This window comes from Salmo salar, chromosome ssa22, assembly GCF_905237065.1.
Source record: "Salmo salar chromosome ssa22, Ssal_v3.1, whole genome shotgun sequence".
Classification (NCBI taxonomy): Eukaryota; Metazoa; Chordata; class Actinopteri; order Salmoniformes; family Salmonidae; genus Salmo; species Salmo salar.
The window spans coordinates 58,638,237-58,660,894 of record NC_059463.1 but is presented as its reverse complement, the minus strand read 5'-3'; the positions used below and the strand labels follow the sequence as shown (position 1 = coordinate 58,660,894).

At 44.2% G+C, this 22,658-nt stretch overlaps 1 protein-coding gene across 2 annotated transcripts in view; it reads right to left on the bottom strand.

Annotated features, from left to right (window-relative positions):
- Nucleotides 1-5,163: 5,163 nt before the first annotated feature.
- Nucleotides 5,164-22,658, bottom strand: part of vgll4b (vestigial-like family member 4b) — a 192,360-nt gene continuing 174,865 nt past the window's right edge. For both annotated transcript variants that reach the window (XM_045705821.1, XM_014168352.2), the window contains 3 exons: nt 16,006-16,246; nt 15,747-15,861; nt 5,164-6,317 (listed from right to left, as the gene is read on the bottom strand). In XM_045705821.1, the coding sequence (XP_045561777.1) occupies nt 6,070-6,317; nt 15,747-15,861; nt 16,006-16,246 (604 nt within the window). In that variant the 3' untranslated portion in view covers nt 5,164-6,069. The remainder of the gene's footprint in view (nt 6,318-15,746; nt 15,862-16,005; nt 16,247-22,658) is intronic.

Here is a 22,658-nt window from a genome sequence, read left to right as displayed (position 1 = left end):
ATAAACAGCAGTAACCAATAATAGAGTGACCAGACTGAGACACAACTTGAGGTTTAAGAGCAGTTTATTGTTCATCGATACTACTTAAGTACAAAAAAGGTGGCCTGCCAAAACCTTTTTAGTTGGAGGAACAAGGCCACAAAATGAAGGTTTAACACAGATTTACTAACAGCATGGACAGTAGAATACAGAATACTACAAATGAATTACAATGTTGATGCAGCTTCCAAGTGAAGGAACTTGAATATTTACTGTTTCATTTGGTTGCATCCAAAATGGTACCTAATTCCCTATGTATCTGCTGTTGACTAGTACACTACATAGGGAAAATGGTGTCATTTTGGATGCATATCATTGATTTGGAAGCACACAGCCAGTCTTCCTGGGATCTTCGATTAAATAACATGGCTAATACAGTAGCATCTTTATCCCAAACTGGTTGGATGACTATCTGGCTATACCTGTTATTACTGGATCACAAACAAGTCAAACAAGATGGATGACAACAATCTTTTGTTCAATTGTCTCAAGAGGCAAAAGGTTGAATAAAGAGGATTGGTTACAAATGGCACTATTCCCTATATAGGGAATCCGGTGATTGTTTGGGACATAACCGTTATGCCTTTGTAGACTGTCTGCTGAGTAGCCTTTATGGAGCATTATAACTGCTAAAATACACAAGTGGCTATCATCAACGCAGTGTTTTCATATTATTACTGTGTTCCTGCACTTTAACCTTTTAAAAATTAAAAAATAAAACATCTAAAAAAACTAAACAAAAAAGATCAACTTTTTTTTTTTACACCAAAAAAAAAGAAGTTATAAAATGCATGATTGGACAAAAAAAAGGGAAATTAAATAGCTACATATCATTAACAAATTCATTGATCCTCCAAAAATACCTATGATTTTTATCTTCTCTGTACATTTCGTTACGCACAGCGTAATGATGGTCTTATAGTTTACCTATATAAAAAATACTTTGTCATTAAGTGATTTTCCTACAGCGTGTAGGGAATTGTGTTGCCGAAGCAGAACAAGTGTGAGCCTCCAAAATTCCGTTAACTTTCCCAAAAACTCCCAGATTCTGTTTGGAGGATTCCCGCATTTTCTGCTTTTTTGCCCTCCTGATCCTGTGAATCTTCCAACCGGGATTTCTAGAAAACCTGGGAATTTTGGGAAAAGGTATTAGAAATGTACTACTACCTAGTGACGGTAATGAAATGTGTTTTAGGATAAATGATTTCAGGACACTAGGGTCCCCTTCCCTCTGTGTTCATGCACTACAAATGATGGTTCATTTCACCACAATGGCCTAAATAAAACGTTTTTCTCATAACATTTACAGAAAGTACAGATCAATCATTCATCTGTTATGAACTACTATAGATTAGAAGAGTTTCTTTACATCTAAACTCATTTAACATTAAAGTCAATAATAATAACAACAACAACTGACTGGCAGCTGGATCCCGGCTCTCAGAGAATATGTTTTCGGCTTCATCCCAAATGGGTCCCTATTCCCTACATAGTGCACTACTTTTGGACAGACAAGTTTGAGAAAAGCACCAAAAGAGAATATTGTCAAAAGAGTCCGTTCCTGGTCTTGCTCTCATTTCTGCTCGTCTTCCTTTGAGGAGATGAAGGGCTGGCCAAAAGTAGTGCACTGCCTAGGAAATAGGGTAGCATTTAGGAAGTGTAGCTTAGTCAATGTAAATATGTTGAATGTCCAAGGATATGAGTTGGGATGATGGAATGTAAGGACATGTATAAAAGGTTTTAAAGCGTTAAGATGGACAGTGCCTCATAAACCCTTAGAGCTTTACCATGTTCTGGCACCTCATAGTTATCAATCACCACTAGGGTTGTACATTTCCGGTAACTTGGATTTTTGGATTTTCCAGAATCTTCCAACCCGGAATTTCCCGGGAAATCGAGGAATTTTGGAAACGTTTCTGGAATTTCGCAACCCTAATCACCACCTTTCCGTTAATAAGTTAGTAGCTATAGTGAGAAGGATGATACACCTGTACTAGGTTTCCTACAGGAAGGAATGTATGCTGCCTCGGTACAGGTTGGTAAAGAAGGAGTTATTAAAACAAGTCAGTTTCACAAGCCGCAGCAGGCTACCTACCACTACACAACATAGTTGTTCATCAGAGAAGAAGAAACAACATCGAAAATACAAAAATAAAAACAAAATAAAAAACCGTCTCAACAGAATCATGATCTGCGTGTGGTTGAGTCTGGGTCCATCTCCCTGTTGTTTATTCCGTTTTCTCTTATTCAGTCACGAAAAAAATAAAACGCTGTCGCATTCCTGTACCAGGGATTATTAATAACGTTATAGAAACGTCATGTTAACGTTATAGAAACGTCATGTTAACGTTATAGAAACGGCCTGTTAACGTTATATTAACGTTTAACATTATAGAGACGTCATGTTAACGTTATAGAAACGTCATGTTAACGTTATAGAGACGTCATGTTAACGTTATAGAAACGCCATGTTAACGTTATAGAGACGTCATGTTAACGTTATATTAACGTTTAACATTATAGAGACGTCATGTTAACGTTATAGAAACGCCATGTTAACATTATAGAGACGTTATATTAACGTTTAACATTATAGAGACGTCATGTTAACGTTATAGAAACGCCATGTTAACATTATAGAGACGTCATGTTAACGTTATAGAGACGTCATGTTAACGTTATAGAAACGTTTAACATTATAGAGACGTCATGTTAACGTTATAGAAACGTCGTGGTAACGTTATAGAAACGTTATAGAGACATCATGTTAACGTTATAGAGACGTCATGGTAACGGTATAGAAACGTTGTACAAACGTCATGTTAACGTTATAGAAACGTTATAGAGACATCATGTTAACGTTATAGAAACGTCATGGTAACGTTGTAGAAACGTCATGGTAACGTTATAGAAACGTTGTAGAAACGTCATGTTAACGTTGTAGATTATACTCCAACTGATCAGATAGAGCAGTATAGAAGGCTGTCCTCTGTGTCGCTAGCTGGCTGCTCCCAGAGAGAATATTACTGAAGATACCTAAATAATAACTTGGAGTACAACTGTACCAGCAGTAAGTGTAATTTATGACTATTACTGAACACAAATACATCTAGAAGAAAGTCTAGTATTAAGATTGAAATGTCTAATTAACATGAATAGATACCAGCTATTTAAAAACAAACATGTCTTATTCTCTACGGTTATTTGTTCTAACCTTCAACCCATAGAGCCCAAATCTACCTACCAACCACACTGCTGCAGAGGAGCTATCTATTCTAAACCATAGAGCCCAAATCTACCTACCAACCACACTGCTGCAGAGGAGAGAGGAGCTATCTATTCTAAACCATAGAGCCCAAATCTACCTACCAACCACACTGCTGCAGAGAGAGAGGAGCTATCTATTCTAAACCATAGAGCCCAAATCTACCTACCAACCACACTGCTGCAGAGAGAGAGAGGAGCTATCTATTCTAAACCATAGAGCCCAAATCTACCTACCAACCACACTGCTGCAGAGAGAGAGAGAGGAGCTATCTATTCTAAACCATAGAGCCCAAATCTACCTACCAACCACACTGCTGCAGAGAGAGAGAGGAGCTATCTATTCTAAACCATAGAGCCCAAATCTACCTACCAACCACACTGCTGCAGAGAGAGAGAGGAGCTATCTATTCTAAACCATAGAGCCCAAATCTACCTACCAACCACACTGCTGCAGAGAGAGAGAGGAGCTATCTATTCTAAACCATAGAGCCCAAATCTACCTCCCAACCACACTGCTGCAGAGAGAGAGGAGCTATCTATTCTAAACCATAGAGCCCAAATCTACCTACCAACCACACTGCTGCAGAGAGAGAGGAGCTATCTATTCTAAACCATAGAGCCCAAATCTACATACCAACCACACTGCTGCAGAGAGAGAGAGGAGCTATCTATTCTAAACCATAGAGCCCAAATCTACCTACCAACCACACTGCTGCAGAGAGAGAGGAGCTATCTATTCTAAACCATAGAGCCCAAATCTACCTACCAACCACACTGCTGCAGAGAGAGAGAGGAGCTATCTATTCTAAACCATAGAGCCCAAATCTACCTCCCAACCACACTGCTGCAGAGAGAGAGAGGAGCTATCTATTCTAAACCATAGAGCCCAAATCTACCTACCAACCACACTGCTGCAGAGAGAGAGAGAGGAGCTATCTATTCTAAACCATAGAGCCCAAATCTACCTACCAACCACACTGCTGCAGAGAGAGAGAGAGGAGCTATCTATTCTAAACCAGAGGAAATTCAACAATGCCTCAGGAGGAATAGAAAATTTAAAAAAAATGACAACAGACCAGTTGTGAGCACCAACAATAACAAGTGTTAGAATAAAGAAAATACGCATGGCCATCTCTCATCTCCACCCCAGAAAGAAAAGGCTGTTTTGACCACATGATTGAACATCACAGAACCGAATCAGTCTCTAAACTTCTAAAAGTATTGTTATAGCGTAAGTTATCAGCATGTAGCATGCGTGTCCATCCTGAGGTTGATAGGCAACCCCAGTTCCTCAACATTAGTGCAAATCAGTCGGCCTTGTCTTTTCAAGTACACATATAACTGACATACAGGACAACTGGACAAATAGGAGAAAAGAGGGGAGGAGAGGAGGAGAGAAGGGGAGGAGAGGAGAGAAGAGGAGGGTAGAGGAGAGAGGAGAGAAGAGGAGATGGGAGGAGAGGAGAGAAGAGGAGGGTAGAGGAGAGAGGAGAGAGAGGAGAAGGAGAGAGGAGAGGGAGAGAAGAGGAGGGCAGAGGAGAGAGGAGAGAAGAGAGAGAGAAGAGGAGGGTAGAGGAGAGAGGAGAGAAGAGGAGGTAGAGGAAGAGGAGAGAAGAGGAGGTAGAGGAGAGAGGAGAGGAGAGAAGAGGAGGGTAGAGGAGAGAGGAGAGGAGAGAAGAGGAGGGTAGAGGAGAGAGGAGAGAAGAGGAGGGTAGAGGAGAGAGGAGAGAAGAGGAGATGGGAGGAGAGGAGAGAAGAGGAGGGTAGAGGAGAGAGGAGAGAAGAGGGTAGAGGAGAGAGGAGAGAAGAGGAGATGGGAGGAGAGGAGAGAAGAGGAGGGTAGAGGAGAGAGGAGAGGAGAGAAGAGGAGGGTAGAGGAGAGAGGAGAGAAGAGGAGGGTAGAGGAGAGAGGAGAGAAGAGGAGGGTAGAGGAGAGAGGAGAGAAGAGGAGATGGGAGGAGAGAAGGGTAGATGACAGGAGACAATTCTTTACAGTGGGGTGCTAGAGAGATGGAAAGGGATAAATCAGATGGGTGAAATAAGAATAATGGCTTTTTCTTTCTTAAAAAAAAATAAAAAAATGGGGCGACAGATTTGCATCCGAGTTTTCTTTGGCAACGAAGGCATGTGGTTGGTTGAGATGCTTCTCCATATAGAATCCATAGGATAGAAACAAACGCTTTCCTCACGTTTAGCTTTTATGGTCAAAAGCTTTTGGGTATCCAATAACGCAAACCTACTTCAACAAAATAACACAATCCAACTAAATGACAAAAAGGAAACCTCTCTATCCTCTATGGTTATGTACATGGCTATATAGCTAGCTACTAACACAGCTCTCAGTGGGGCCAAATCATCTCTATCCTCTATGGTTATGTACATGGCTATATAGCTAGCTACTAACACAGCTCTGTGGGGCCAAATCATTCAGGGTAGTCTTATACCAGGGACCAAGGCCAAACCCTCTTCACGGCTAGAGAGCTACTGGAGGATGCAGGGTTTTGCTCCAGCCCTGTTATAAAGCACACCTGGGTCATATGCATTAGCGCACATTATAGCTAAATAACAACAGAAAACTAAATGAATCTAAAAATCTGCTACTTCTCGGGGTCTTGCTCCAGGTGTGTTAGATGGCGTTAGTGCAGGGCTGGAGCAAAACAAGAACACAGCCTCCCAGTAGCGGTTCAACCAGCCCATGTGGTTGGTTACAGTGAACAGGGCGGGGTATAGCTGGCTCTGATTGGCCTACTCTAGCTCCCCCCTTCAGGACACAACCGAGGGGGAGTGGTTGTGGTTGACCATGTGACTGTTGGGGGAGGAGTCAGGGGAGGAGGAGGAGCTTCCTTTGGCTTTGATCTGCAGCCAGGTCTCTCCTAAGGCCTTGGTGAAGTGGTCGTCCACAGATCCGGTGATGGACACAGAGTTAGTGACTGGTTCCGGCTGCTTGTAGTTCCTCCCCAGGCTGCGACGGAAATGCTCCTCGATCACCGGGTCAACACTCACCGTATTGGCTGGAGAGAGGGGGAGAGAAGAGAAGAGGACATTTCACTTTTGTGTTGAGGAGAGAGGAGGAAGAAGCAAACTACACAAGACACTAGTTCATTAAATCTACTACAGCTACAGGACTATACATATATTGACCCGTCAGACAGAAGACTGAACATGATAAACCAGCCTGCTGTCAGAGAGACCTGTGTGTTTCATAATGGCTGGCCGTGGAACAGTCCAGTCTGGTGTTTTTCCCTGGACAAACTGCTAGTACCCTAAGACTTAAAACTCTTTAGGGATAGGGGGCAGCATTGGGAAGTTTGGATGAAAAGCGTGCCCAGAGTAAACTGCCTGTTACTCAGGCCCAGAAGCTAGAATATGCATATAATTAGTAGATTTGGATAGAAAACACTCCAAAGTTTCCAAAACTGTTAAAATAATGTCTGTGAGTATAACAGAACTCATATGGCAGGCAGAAACCTGAGAAAAATCCAACCAGGAAGTGGGAATTCTGAGGTTTGTAGTTTTCTAGTGAATGCCTATCGAATATCCAGGGTCTGTGGGGTCAGATTGCACTTCCTAATGCTTCCACTAGATGTCAACAGTCTTTAGAAGTTGTTTCAGGCTTCTATTGTGAAAGGGGAGCGAATAAGAGCACTCTAAGCAGATGGCCCAGGTGAAAGCCTTTAGTTCAGTCACGCGCATGCCCGTGAGCACCGTTCCCTTCTAATGAAAACAGTATTGTCCGGTTGAAACATTATTGAATATTTATGATAAAAACACCCTAAGGCTTGATTAGAAACATCGTTTGACATGTTTCTACGAACTCAAATGGAACTTTTTTGACTTTGTGCCCGCGCTTTGTGCATTTGGATTACTGGGCTAAACGTGCGAACAAAAAGGAGGTATTTGGACATAAAGATGAAGTTTATTGAACAAAACGAACATTTATTGTCTAACATGGAGTCCTGGGAGTGCCATCAGATGTAAGTCGCTCTGGATAAGAGCGTCTGCTAAATGACTCAAATGTAAATGTAAATGTAAGATCATCAAAGGTAAGTGATTAATTTTAATGCTATTTCTGACTTGTGACACCTCTCCTTGGTTGGAAAATGGCTGTATGTTTTTTTGTGGCTAGGCGCCGACCTAACATAATCACATGGTGTGCTTTAGCCGTAAAGCCTTTTTGAAATCGGACACAGCGGCTGGATTAACAAGAAGTGTATCTTTAATCGTATGTATAACAATTGTATCTTATATCAATGTTTATGATGAGTATTTCTGTAATTTGATGTGGCTCTCTGCATTTTCACCGGATGTTTGTTTGAGACAATGCATTTCTGAACATAACACAGCGATTTCAAATTAGGTTTTTAGACATAAATATTAACTTTATCGAACAAAACAAACATGTATTGTCTAACATGGAGTCCTGGGAGTGCCACCAGATGAAGATCATCAAAGGTTAGTGATTCATTTTAATGCTATTTCTGACTTTTGTGACCTCTCCTTCTTTGGAAAATGGCTGTATGTTTTTTTGTGGCTAGGCGCCGACCTAACATAATCGCATGGTGTGCTTTCACCGTAAAGCCTTTTTGACATCGGACACTGTGGTTGGATTAACGAGAAGTTTATCTTTAAAATGGTGTATAATACTTGTATGTTTGAGGAATTTTAATTATGAGATTTCTGTTGTTTGAATTTGGCGCCCTGCAGTTTCACTGGCTGTAGGCCAGGTGTTCTGCTAGCGGAACCCCCTTCCCAGAAAGGTTAAATAGAGGTCTAATCTTTGGATCGGTGTCATTATGGCAGCTGACAGCCAAGGTAGAGTCATTGAGACTATATCCATTTTAGAAGTTAGCAATTTTCTTCTTACTTTGTGTTTGAAAAAAAGCATAAAGCTTACATTGGTGATTTACTGCCACCTGCAGTGCTGGAATCCTGAACTAACTCTTGTGGCCACTAGATGGCGGTGATATAGCTTAAAGCCGTTACCATAGGCAACCCACTTTGAAGAAGACAATGCTCTCTGATCATTGGCCCGATCGCTCCCAACACATTTGAATCCCCACCCAGTTGACTACTTTAAAATGGTGGAAGCCCTCGATGGTAATGTCCATGCTAAAACGGGTTACATCTATGTTGAATCCTTTTATTCAAATCAGATTGTATATGTCACATGCGCCAAAAACAACAGGTGTACACTTCACAAAGTTTACTCACAAGCCCTTAACCAACAATGCAGTTCTAACTAAACAAGTAAAAAATGTTATTAAAAGTAACAATAAAATGACATAACAATAACAAGGCTATATACAGGGGGTAGCGGTAATGTGTAGGTAGGGGTAAAGTGACTAAACATACAGTGATTAGCTGCTGTGCAAAAACAATGTAAATAGTCCGGGTAGCCATTTGATACATTTTTCAGCGGTCTTATGGTTTGGGGGTAGAAGCTGTTCAGCAGTCTGATGGCTTGGGGGTAGAAGCTGTTCAGCAGTCTGATGGCTTGGGGGTAGAAGCTGTTCAGCAGTCTGATGGCTTGGGGGTAGAAGCTGTTCAGCAGTCTGATGGCTTGGGGGTAGAAGCTGTTCAGCAGTCTGATGGCTTGGGGATAGAAGCTGTTCAGCAGTCTGATGGCTTGGGGGTAGAAGCTGTTCTGCAGTCTGATGGCTTGGCGGGTAGAAGCTGTTCAGGAGTCTTATGGCTTGGGGGTAGAAGCTGTTCAGCAGTCTTATGGCTTGGGGGTAGAAGCTGTTCAGCAGTCTTATGGCTTGGGGGTAGAAGCTGTTCAGCAGTCTTATGGCTTGGGGGTAGAAGCTGTTCAGCAGTCTTATGGCTTGGGGGTAGAAGCTGTTCAGCAGTCTTATGGCTTGGGGGTAGAAGCTGTTCAGCAGTCGTATGGCTTGGGGGTAGAAGCTGTTCAGCAGTCTGATGGCTTGGGGGTAGAAGCTGTTAAGGAGCCTTTTGGTCCTAGACTTGGCACTCTGGTACCGCTTGCTGTGCTTTAGCAGAGCGAACAGTCTATGGCTCAGGTGACTGGAGTCTTTGACAATTTGTAGGGTCTTCCTCTGACACCGCCTGGTATAGAGATCCTGGATGGCAGGAAGCTTGGCCACGGTGATGTATTGGGCCGTACGCACTATCCTCAATAGCGCCTTACGGTCGGATGCCAAGCAGTTGCCATAACAGGCGGTGATGCAACTGGTCAGGATGCTCTCGGTGGTACAGCTGTAGAACCTTTTGAGGATCTGGGGACCCATGCCAAATCTTTTCAGTCTCCTGAGGGGGAAAAGGTGTTGTCGTGCCCTCTTCACAACTGTCTTGGTGTGTTTGGACCATGATAGTTTGTTGGTGATGTGGACACCAAGGAACTTGAAACTCTCAACCCGCTCCAATACTGTCCCATCGTGTTAATAGAGACTAGCTTCCCTATGGCTCAGTTGGTAGAGCATGGTGTTTGCAACGCCAGGGTTGTGGGTTCGATTCCCACGTGGGGCCAGTACGGAGGGGGAAAAAAATTTATGAAATGAAATGTATGCATTCACTACTGTAAGTCGCTCTGGATAAGAGCGTCTACTAAAATGTAAAAATGTTAATGGGGGCCTGTTCGACCCTCCTTTTCCTTTAGTCCATGATCAACTCCTTTGTCTTGCTCACATTGAGGGAGAGGTTGTTGTCCTGGCACCACACTGCCGGGTCTCTGACCTCCTCCCTATAGGTCGTCTCATTGTTGTCGGTGATCAGGCCTACCACTGTTGTGTCGTCAGCAAACTTAATGATGGTGTTGGAGTCGTGCCTGGCCATGCAGTCATGAGTGAACAGGGAGTACAGGAGGGGACTAAGCACGCACCCTTAGCTTAGTGATGAGCTTTGTGGACACTATGGTGTTGAACGCTGAGCTGTAGTCAATGAACAGCATTATCACATAGGTGTTCCTTTTGTCCAGGTGGGAAAGGGGCGAGTGGAGTGTGAGATTGCGTCATCTGTGGATCTGTTGGGGTGGATTGGAGTGTGTCTAGGGTTTCCGGGATGATGGTGTTGATGTGAGCCATGACCAGCCTTTCAAAGCACTTCATGGCTACCGACGTGAATGCTACCAGGCGGTAATCATTTAGGAAGGTTACCTTCGCATTCTTGGGGTCAGGGACTATGGTTGTCTATTTGAAACATGTGGGTACTACAGACTCGGTCAGGGAGAGGTTGAAAATGTCAGTGAAGACAATTGCCAGCTGGTCCACGCATGCTCTCAGTACATGCCTTGGTAATCCATCTGGCCCCGCGGCCTTGTGAATGTTGAGCTGTTTAAAGGTCTTGCTCATATCGGCTACGGAGAGCGTTTTCACACAGTCGTCCAGAACAGCTGGTGCTCTTATACATGCTTCAGTGTTGCTTGCCTTGAAGCGAGCATAAAAGGCATTTAGCTCCCCTGATAGGCTCGCGTCACTGGGCAGCTCGCGGCTGAGTTTTCCTTTGCAGTCCTTAATAGTTTGCAAACCCTGCCACGTCCAACAAGCATCAGAGCCGGTGTAGAAGGATTCAATCTTAGTCCTGTATTGACGCGTTGCCGGTTTGATGGTTCGTCTGAGGGCATAGCGGGATTTCTTATAAGCGTCCGGATTAGCGTCCTGGTCATTGAAAGCAGCAGCTCTAGCCTTTAGCTCGGTGCGGATGTTGCCTGAAATCCATGGCTTCTGGTTGGGAAATGTACGTACGGTGGGGGTGAAGACGTCGATGCACTTATTGATGAAGCCGGTGACTGAGGTGGTGTACTCCTCAATGCCATTGGATGAATCAAGGAACATATTCCAGTCTGTGCTAGCTAAACAATCCTGTAGGGTAGCATCCGCGTCATCTGACCACTTAGAGACTAATATATTGATAAAAGTCCCCTTGTCCGAGAGAGATTTACATGGTTATGAATTGAATTTATTTTTGGTAACAGACATGTACAATGTGGACCCAGAGGATACCACTTGAAAGTATTAATTATCAAAACATCACGTACGGGTAAGCCTACATTCCCTATGGGAAAAATTAAATGGTGGAAAAATGATTGGAACCATTTCCCTGTTTGTCCGGAAGGTTTTATGACACCTCCACTGTGGGCCTCTATAGTACACTACTTTTGAGCAGCGGCCTACAATAGTCCCATTCTACTGGTCTACACCATTTATTTAACTAGGCAAGTCAGTTAAGAACAAATTCATATTAACAATGACGGCCTAGGAACAGCGGGTTAACTGCCTTGTTCAGGGGCTGAACGACTGATTTTTACCTTTCCTCTGGGATTCGATCTAGCAACCTTTCAGTTACTGGCCCAACGCTCTAACCACTAGGCTACCTACAGTAGTCCCATTCTACTGGTCTACACACAATGACTTTACAACTATTAGATCATATATGTGTATCACTGAGGATAACTTGTTGAGCACATATTGTGTTTAATAATAACAGTATTTTTTGTTGGCAGGTCTTCTCAAATCAAATCAAATTTTATTGGTCACATACACATGTTTAGCAGATGTTAATGCAAGTGTAGCGAAATGCTTGTGCTTCTAGTTCCGACAGTGCAGTAACATCTAACAAGTAATCTAACAATTCCTCAACAACTACCTAATACACACAAATCTAAAAAGGGAGGAATAACAATATGTACATATAAATATATGGCCAAGCGGCAATGGCATGGTGCAATAGATGGTATAAGGTACAGTAAATACATATGAGATGAGTAATGTAAGATATGTTAACATTATTAAAGTGGCATTGTTTAAAGTGACTAGTGATCCATTTATTAAAGTGGCCAGTGATATGAGTCTCTATGTAGGCAGCAGCCTCTCTGTTTCGCAGTCTGATAGCCTTGAGATTGAAAAACAGCTTCTGTCTCTCGGTCTCAGCTTTGATGCACGTGTACTGACCTCGCCTTCTGGATGAAGCGGGGTGAACATGCAGTGGCTCGGGTGGTTGTTGTCCTTGATGATCTTTTTGTCCTTCCTGTGACATCGGGTGCTGTAGGTGTCTTGGAGGGCAGGTAGTTTGCCCCCGGTGATGCGTTGTGCAGACCGCAGCACCCTGTGGAGAGCCTTGAGGTTTAGGGCGGTGCAGTTGCCGTACCAGGCGGTGATACAGCCCGACAGGATGCTCTCGATTGTGCATCTGTAAAAGTTTGTCAGGGTTTTAGGTGACAAGCCAAATTTCTTCAGCCTCCTGAGGTTGAACAGGCGCTCTTGCGCCTTCCAAACACTGTCTGTGGGTGAACCATTTCAGTTTGTCTGATGTGTACGCCAGGGACTTAAAACTTTCCACCTTCTCCACTACTGTCCCTACAATGTGGATAGGGGGGTGCTCCCTCTGCTGAAGTCCACAACCATCTCCTTTGTTTTGTTGACGTTGAATGAGAGGTTGTTTTCCTGACACCACACTCCCAGAGCCCTCACCTCCTCCCTGTAGGCTGTCTCATTGTTGTTGGTAATCAAGCCCATTACTGTTGTGTCGTCTGCTAACTTGATGATTGAGTTGGAGGCGTGCATGGCAATGCAGTCATGGGTGAACAGGGAGTACAGGAGGGGGCTGAGCATGCACCCTTGTGGGGCCCCTGTGTTGAGTGTCATTGAAGTGGAGATGTTGTTTCCTACCTTCACCACCTGGGGGCGGCCCGTCAGAAAGCCCAGGACCCCAATTGCACAGGGCGGGGTCAAGACCCAGGGCCTCCAGCTTAATGATGAGCTTGGAGGGTACTATGGGGTTGAATGCTGAGCTGTTGTCAATGAACAGAATTCTTACATAGGTATTCCTCTTGTCCAGATGGGATAGGGCAGTGTGCAGTGTGATGGCAATTGCAACATCTGTGGACCCGTTGGGGCAGTATGCAAACTGAAGTGGGTCTAGTGTGGCAGGTAAGGTGGAGGTGATATGATCCTTGACTAGTCTCTCAAAGCACTTCATGATGACAGAAGTGAGTGCTACGGGGCGATAGTCATTTAGTTCAGTTATCTTTGCCTTCTTGGGTACAGGAACAATTTCTTTACATTTACATTTTAGTCATTTAGCAGACGCTCTTATCCAGAGCAACTTACAGTAGTGAATGCATACATTTCATAAAATTTTTTTTTCTTCCCCGTACTGGTCCCCCGTGGGAATCGAACCCACAACCCTAGCATTGCAAACACAATGCTCTAACCAACTGAGCCACACGGGACATCTTGAAGCATGTGGGGACAGCAGACTGGGATAGGGAGAGATGGAATATGTCCGTAAACACTCCAGCCAGCTGGTCATGTTCTGAGGACGCAAGGTTCCCAGACAGGTTAAATGTCTTACTCACGTCGGCCAAGGAGAAGGAGGGGGCCACAATCCTTGTTAGCGGGCCACAACGGTGGCACTGTATTATCCTCAAAGCAGGTAAAGAAGGTGTTTAGTTTGTCTGGAAGCGAGACGTCAGCGTCCGTAACGTGGCTGGTTTTCTTTTTTTGTAGTCCGTGATTTCCTGTAGATCCTGCCATATATGTCTTGCATTGAATTGCTACTCCACTTTGTCCCTATACCGACATTTTGCTTGTTTGATTGCCTTGCGGTGGGAATAACTACACTGTTTATATTCGGCCATATTCCCAGTCCTTTTTCCATGGTTAAATGCGGTGGTTCGCACTTTCAATTTTGTGCAAATGCCGCCATCCATTCACGGTTTCTGGTCAGGGTAGGTTTTAATAGTCACAGTGGGTACAACATCTCCTATACACTTCCTTATAAAAACTCACTCACTGAGTCAGCGTATAGATCAATGTTTTTCCTCTGAGGCTGACCGGAACATATCCCAGTCCGCGTGATCAAAACAACCTTGAAGCGTGGATTCCGATTGGTCAGACCAGCGTTGAATGGTTCTAGTCACTGGTACATCCTGTTTGAGTTTCTGCCTATAAGACGGTAGGAGCAAGATGGAGTTGTGGTCGGATTTGCCCAAAGGGAGGGCCTTGTATGCGTCGCTGAAGTTAGAGTAGCAGTGATCGAGTGTATTGCTCACGCGAGTGCTGCAATCAATATGCTGATAGAATTTAGGTAGCCTTGTTCTCAAATTTGCTTTGTTAAAATCCCCAGCTACAATAAATGCAGCCTCAAGATATATGGTTTCCAGTTTACATAGAGTCCAGTGAAGTTCCTTGAGGGCCGTCATGGTGTCCGCTTTATGGGGTATATAAACAGCTGTGATGATAACCGACGAGAATTCTCTTGGGAGATAATATGGCCGACATTTGATTGTAAGGAATTCTAGGTTGGTTGAGCAGGAGGACTTGAGTTCAAATCAAATTTATTTTTATATAGCCCTTCGTACATCAGCTGATATTCTCAAAGTGCTGTACAGAAACCCAGCCTAAAACCCCAAACAGCAAGCAAAGCATGTGAAAGAAGCACGGTGGCTAGGAAAAACTCCCTAGGAAAAACTCCCTAGAAAGGCCAAAAACCTAGGAAGAAACCTAGAGAGGAACCAGGCTATGAGGGGTGGCCAGTCCTCTTCTGGCTGTGCAGGGTGGATATTAAAACAGAACATGGTCAAAATGTTAAAATGTTAAAATGTTCATAAATGACCAGCATGGTCAAATAATAATAATCATAGTAGTTGTCGAGGGTGCAACAAGCACGTCCGGTGAACAGGTCAGGGTTCCATAGCCGCAGGCAGAACAGTTGAAACTGGAGCAGCAGCACGGCCAGGTGGACTGGGGACAGCAAGGAGTCATCATTTCAAGTTCCTGTATGTTATTGTGATTACACCATGAGTCGTTAATCATAAAGCATTCACCCCCGCCCTTCTTCTTCCCAGAGAGGTGTTCATCTCTGTCGACGCATGAAGAAGCGCGGTGGCTGAACCGACTGACAACGTATCCCGAGAGATCCATCTTTCCGTGAAACAGAGAATGTTACAATCTCTGATGTCTCTCTGGAAGGCAACCCTTGCTCTAATTTCGTCTACCTTGTTGTCCAGAGACTGGACATTGGCGAGTAGTATACTCGGAAGCGGTGGGTGATGTGCCCGTCTACAGAGCCTGACCAGAAGACCGCTCAGTCTGCCTCTTCTGCATCGACGTTGTTTTGGGTCGGCTCCTGGGATTAGATCCACTGTCCTGGGTGGTGGTCCGAACAGAGGATCCTCTTCGGGAAAGTCGTATTCCTGGTCGTAATGTTGGTAAGTTGACATCGCTCTTATGTCCAATAGTTCTTCCCGGCTGTATGTAATAAGACTTAAGATTTCCTGGGGTAACAATGTAAGAAATAATACATTAAAAAAAACGGAATACTGCATAGTTTCCTAAGGACTTGAAGCGAGGCGACCATCTGTTGTTGGCAAGATCTTGTGGTTCTGTACTGGTAGTAGTATGGTATAATATGGAACTATAGTATGCTACTTACAGCATACATGTACATATAATGTGTATCATATATCATAGTATAGTACTTACAGTTGCTGGCTGGTCTCCTGCTATAGTTGTTAGGCAGGTTGTTGGAACAGCCGTTGTGAGACAGGTTACAGTTACGGTTGTTGGCCGGAGCGCACGTTATCACTGACGGACGATTCTAAACACACACACACACACAAACATGTTTATGCCTTTTGCATGTGGTTTGAAGACAACTTTTTACCTGCATGTTCTGAGCTTTGAAAGACTGTGTGTGTGTGTGTGTGTGTGTGTGTGTGTGTGTGTGTGTCTCTCTCTCTACCTGCTGGCGTTCCACAGGACTGACGGTGGGCGAGATGGCGAGAGTGCGGGCGGCGTCCATGTTGTTTTTAGTCAGGGCGAGAGGCTGGTCCATGGCCAGGCTGGGCATGTGGTGGTGGGGGGCGTACAGGTGGTGGTTTCCATGGAGACCCATGGAGGGGGCGGCGGCTCTCTCTATGGGGCTGCGGCTGCGGTCCCTTGGGTCCTTGGAACTACGATAGTTTCCGTTGGAAGGCTTGCCTCTGTGAGAGTAGGAAAAAGATGATAACTTTTATTGTCCAATGGAAACTTGTCTTCTGTTTTATTCCAACCCCTCTAAGACAGACGAAGAAGAAAAAGGTAATTCAATAGGGCAACGGAAAACATTTTTACACTTGTTATTGAACGAGCTCAGGTTGTCCCCTCCCTGTGAGGTTTTTTCTTCTGTTTGGTGCCTGGTGAACAGGACCCAGAAGAACAAGAGGGGATTGTACGAGGAGGAGAAGAAGGAGAACAAGAAGGAGAACAGGGGGAGGGCCATGGAGCACAGCTATGGGCCCCAGGTAGTCACAGCAGCACAGCTATGGGCCCCAGGTAGTCACAGCAGCACAGCTATGGGCCCCAGGTAGTCACAGCAGCACAGCTATTAATACAGAGGGCTTGGCATAGTGGGAGGGAGTCAAACACACCATTCGTTTTTTTCATGCCCTAAAAAAATACAATTAAAAAACACCATTCTTGATACACACAGGAAACTGTTCAATGTGGAAAAACCCAGCAGCGGTGCAGTTCTTGACACAAACCGGTGCGTCTGGCACCTACTACCATGCCCAGTTCAAAGGCACTTAAATCTTTTGGCTTTCCCATTCACTCTCTGAATGGCACACAAACAATCCTTGTCTCAATTGTCTCAAGGCTTAAAAATCCTTCTTTAATCATGTCTCCTCCCCTTCATCTACATTGATTTGAAGGGAATTTAACAAGTGACATCAATAAGGGATCATAGCTTTCACCTGGATTCATTTGGTAAGTCTGTCATGTAAAGAGCAGGTGTTGCTAATCTTTTGTACACAGTGTATGTACACTGAACAAATATATGATGGTTTGGGATGAGTTGGACTGCAGAGTGAAGGAAAAGCAGCCAACAATTGCTCAGCATATGTGGGAACTCCTTCAAGACTGTTGGCAAAACATTCCTCATGAAACTGGTTGAGAGAATTCCAAGAGTCTGCAAAGCTGTCATCAAGGCAAAGGGTGGCAACTTTGAAGAATGTAAAATATATTTTGATTTGTTTAACACTTTTTTTCGGTTACTATATGATTCCATATGTGTTATTTCATAGTGTTGATGTGTTAACTATTACTCTACAATGTAGAAAATAGTACAAATAAAGAAAAACCCTGAAATGAGAAGGTGTGTCCAAACGTTTCACTGGTACAGTATGAACTGTAACTCAGTCAAATCTTTGAAATTGTTGCATTTTCCTAATCTATGTACACACAATACCCCATAATGACAAAGCAAAAACTGGTTTTTAGAAATATTTGCTGTGGTAAATTCAATTGATTGGACATGATTTGGAAAGGCACACACCTGTCTATAAAAGGTCCCACAGTTGACAGTGCATGTCAGAGCAAAAACCAAGCCATGAGGTCGACGGAATTGTCCGTAGAGCTCCGAGACAGGATTGAGTCGAGGCACAGATCTGGGGAAGGGTACCAAAACATTTCTGCAGCACTAAAAGTCATGTTACAGCATGTCGTCATATTACAGGAAGTCGTCACGTTACAGCAAGTCGTCACGTTACAGCAAGTCGTCATGTTACAGCAAGTCCTAGCTGATAACTGACTGTATTTCCTGTGTTATGTCAGTGTCACTATAGTGGTGTGTTTCCCAGTACAAGCCAAGGAGGCAGGCAGTCTGTCTGTCGGTCTGTCGGTCTGTCAGGCAGTCTGTGTCCCAGCCCCGCCTTGTGTAGCAGTCTCCTCCTGGCCACTGCCTTTAGACAAGAGGCCCAGTTAGGGGCTGCCCAGCTCAAATACCCACAGATTAACTTCCACACTCTCTTTTGGGCTCCCGAGTGGCGCAGCGGTCTAAGGCACTGCGTCTCAGTGCTTGAGGCGTCACTACAGACACCCTGGTTCGAACCCAGGCTGTATCACAACCGGCCGTGATTGGGAGTCCCATAAGTTGGGGCACAACGTGGCACAGCGTCGTCCGGGTTTGGCCGGTGTAGGCCATTATCGTAAATAAGAATTTGTTTTTAACTGACTTGCCTAGTTAAATAAAGGTTTCATATAATTAAAACACTCCCATACTGCACCAGGTCAAGGTCATGTTCAACTCTACTTTAAAACCTCTCCTCTGGGACTCCCTGATGTTTCACTATGTTGTCGTAGCCCTGAACTAACTCACCTGAATCACGTAGTCAAGGGTTTGATTAATTAGTTGACAAGTTAAAATCGGGTGTGCTAGCTGTGGAATATTCCCCCCGAGGAGAGGTTGGAAAACTCCCTGCTTTAACACACACCACTTCAGCTATATTTCAGAACAGCACCACAACAATACAAGGGAACGTTAAGATTGGGTAAAAACAAGGGAAAACACCGTTTAAATTGGAAAACAATGAGCCCTATTGATACATGTTACGACAGACCCATTAGCAGACAGCTACATGTGACTAAATTAGGAGGTCTATTCTTCCACAAGGCAACAAAACAACTAGAACACTAGAGTGTTGAGGAAAGCATCTGCAGTCAGTCCACTGTTACCTCTACCACTTCCCCCCAGCCAACACACACGTCTTTATTTCACACCATAACAAATCTGGTCAGCTGAGGGTGGGGTGGAGAGAGAGAGGGAGAGAGAGAGAGGAGGGTGTAGAGAGAGAGGGAGAGAGAGGGAGAGGGGGAGAGTGTAGAGAGAGGGAGAGAGAGGAGGGTGTAAAGAGAGGGAGAGAGAGGAGAGTGTAGAGAGGAGAGTGTAGAGAGAGAGTGTAGAGAGAGAGTGTAGAGAGAGAGAGGAGGGTGTAGAGAGAGAGGTGTAAAGAGAGAGAGAGTAGAGAGAGAGGAGGGTGTAGAGAGAGAGAGAGGTGTAGAGAGAGAGGTGTAAAGAGAGAGAGAGGGAGAGAGAGAGAGTGTAGAGAGAGAGTAGAGAGAGGAGGGTGTAGAGAGAGAGAGAGAGAGAGGGGGGGTTTAGAGAGAGAGTGTAGAGACAGAGGAGGGTGTAGAGAGAGAGAGGGGGGTTTAGAGAGAGAGTGTAGAGAGAGAGAAGGGTGTAGAGAGAGAGAGGGGGGTTTAGAGAGAGAGTGTAGAGAGAGAGAAGGGTGTAGAGAGAGAGAGAGAGAGAGGGGGGTTTAGAGAGAGAGAGAGAGGTAGTATATACATGTGACACTAGCAATGAGAGAATGAACTGCACTGCTTCCTTCCTCTCCCCCGCTCTCTCCTACTTTCTGCAGTTTCCAGGGTATTTCTACCAGTAGTAAACTGGCCTGGTCTACACTCTCAGCCTTCTCCCTCAGTACACCTCCCCAGCATGCTTCCTCTGTCTTTAGGCTAAGTCCCTACAGGCACCCTATTCCCTACAGGCCCCTACGAGTCAACAGCCACCAACTAGCTTCAGTTTGGTGGAGGAGACTTGACTTGCGCTCAAAATAATGCATTCTGTTTGTTCCACCTTATTTGTTCCACCTAGAGGCTCAAATACAGACCATAGCCTGTCCATGAAAATATTTCCAAAAACTGGGGTTTGTTGTTGTCAATGTTTAGCACTACATTAAAATAACCTCCCAGTTTGGATTAATAGAGTTAAGTAGAGTACTGAGAGTAAGTAGAGCAGAGTTAAGTAGAGTACTGAGGGTAAGTAGAGTAGAGTTAAGTAGAGTACTGAGAGTAAGTAGAGCAGAGTTAAGTAGAGTACTGAGAGTAAGTAGAGCAGAGTTAAGTAGAGTACTGAGAGTAAGTAGAGTAGAGTTAAGTAGAGTACTGAGAGTAAGTAGAGTTAAGTAGAGTACTGAGGGTAAGTAGAGCAGAGTTAAGTAGAGTACTGAGAGTAAGTAGAGTAGAGTTAAGTAGAGTACTGAGAGTAAGTAGAGCAGAGTTAAGTAGAGTACTGAGGGTAAGTCGAGCAGAGTTAAGTAGAGTACTGAGAGTAAGTAGAGTTAAGTAGAGTACTGAGACTAAGTAGAGCTAAGTAGAGTACTGAGAGTAAGTAGAGCAGAGTTAAGTAGAGTTAAGTAGAGTACTGAGGGTAAGTAGAGCAGAGTTAAGTAGAGTACTGAGAGTAAGTAGAGCAGAGTTAAGTAGAGTACTGAGAGTAAGTAGAGTAGAGTTAAGTAGAGTACTGAGAGTAAGTAGAGTTAAGTAGAGTACTGAGGGTAAGTAGAGCAGAGTTAAGTAGAGTACTGAGAGTAAGTAGAGCAGAGTTAAGTAGAGTACTGAGAGTAAGTAGAGCAGAGTTAAGTAGAGTACTGAGATTAAGTAGAGCAGAGTTAAGTAGAGTTAAGTAGAGTACTGAGAGTAAGTAGAGTTAAGTAGAGTACTGAGAGTAAGTAGAGTAGAGTTAAGTAGAGTTAAGTAGAGTACTGAGAGTAAGTAGAGCTAAGTAGAGTACTGAGAGTAAGTAGAGTAGAGTTAAGTAGAGTACTGAGAGTACTGAGGGTAAGTAGAGTACTGAGACTAAGTAGAGTTAAGTAGAGTACTGAGACTAAGTAGAGTTAAGTAGAGTACTGAGACTAAGTAGAGCTAAGTAGAGTACTGAGAGTACTGAGTGTAAGTAGAGTACTGAGACTAAGTAGAGCTAAGTAGAGTACTGAGAGTAAGTAGAGTACTGAGAGTAAGTAGAGTATTGAGAGTAAGTAGAGTACTGAGACTAAGTAGAGTTAAGTAGAGTACTGAGACTAAGTAGAGTTAAGTAGAGTACTGAGACTAAGTAGAGCTAAGTAGAGTACTGAGAGTACTGAGTGTAAGTAGAGTACTGAGACTAAGTAGAGCTAAGTAGAGTACTGAGAGTAAGTAGAGTACTGAGAGTAAGTAGAGTATTGAGAGTACTCCCTCCATGTTATTAGTGTTCCCTAGAGAGAGGAGTCTCAACATGTCCTGTCTCGGTTTTCTCCCTGGGCTCTTCAACGTCACCCAGCAAGCTGAAACAGCAGACCACAGAAGAGGAGAAACATCACCTCCCCCTTTCACTCCAACCTTTACAGAAAAGTGGTAGATGTATGTATGTATGTAAATCAACTTCATGTGAAAACATGAAGCTGCATTTGTTTTGATAAAGAGGGTTGTGAATGGGGTGTGGACAGGGAGGGCTGTGGCTGGCTAGGGTATAGGGAAGGCTGGGAGGTTCTGGGGGTGGCTAGAATCCAAACCCAGCATCCTACCAATAGAAAGACTGGCTGGGGCCTCCCAAACTTGGCAAGGTGCTGTCTAGGGGGAGGGAGGGAAAACAGAAGGTCTAATCTGGGCAAGTTGTAGCAGCCTTTTCACTAGAACTGTTCTCTACTAAACCTTTCACTGCTTGGAGACACAAACCTAATGGACCTCACCAGCAATAGTAAGACATTTTCTGAAGTTTATCTTAAATTTAATTTCAGAAAGAGAGAGAGAGAGAAATAAAAATGACTGTACTACAAGACCACGTATACACCCTGCACACCCTTTAAAAAAATAAATAAAAAATAACGCCTTTGACTCAATTTGGCATGAGGGTCTGCTATACAAATGGATGGGAAGCGGTTTTGGGGGTTAAGCATATGACAAAAAGTAAATGTACACAAACAACAAGTGCGCAGATAAAATGAGCAATAAAAACACAGATTTCTATCCTTGGATCTGTGGGGTGAGACACGGATGCAGCTTGAGCACCACCCTCTAACACACACACACACACACACACATATATAAGATCTCACCTCGTGGAGTTGCAATGATCATGAGAACGGTGAGGAATCAGCCCAGAACTACACGGGAGAATCTTGTCAATGATCTCAAGGCAGCTGGGACCATAGTTACCAAGAAAACAATTGGTAACACACTACGCCGTGAAGGGCTGAAATCCTACAGCGCCCGCAAGGTCCCCCTGCTCAAGAAAGCACATATACATGCCCGTCTGAAGTTTGCCAATGAACATCTGAATGATTCAGAGGACAACAGGGTGAAAGTGTTGTGGTCAGATGAGACCAAAATGGAGCTCTTTGGCATCAACTCAACTCGCCGTGTTTGGAGGAGGAGGAATGCTGCCTATGACCCCAAAAACATCATCCCCACCGTCAAACATGGAGGTGGAAACATTATGCTTTGGGGGTGTTTTTCTGCTAAGGGGACAGGACAACTTCACCGCATCAAAGGGACGATGGACGGGGCCATGTAACGTCAATTCTTGGGTGAGAACCTCCTTCCCTCAGCCAGGGCATTGAAAATGGGTCGTGGATGGGTATTCCAGCATGACAATGACCCAAAACACACGGCCAAGGCAACAAAGGAGTGGCTCAAGAAGAAGCACATTAAGGTCCTGGAGTGGCCTAGCCAGTCTCCAGACCTTAATCCCATAGAAAATCTGTGGAGGGAGCTGAAGGTTCGAGTTGCCAAACGTCAGCCTCGAAACCTTAATGACTTGGAGAAGATCTGCAAAGAGGAGTGGGACAAAATCCCTCCTGAGATGTGTCCAAACCTGGT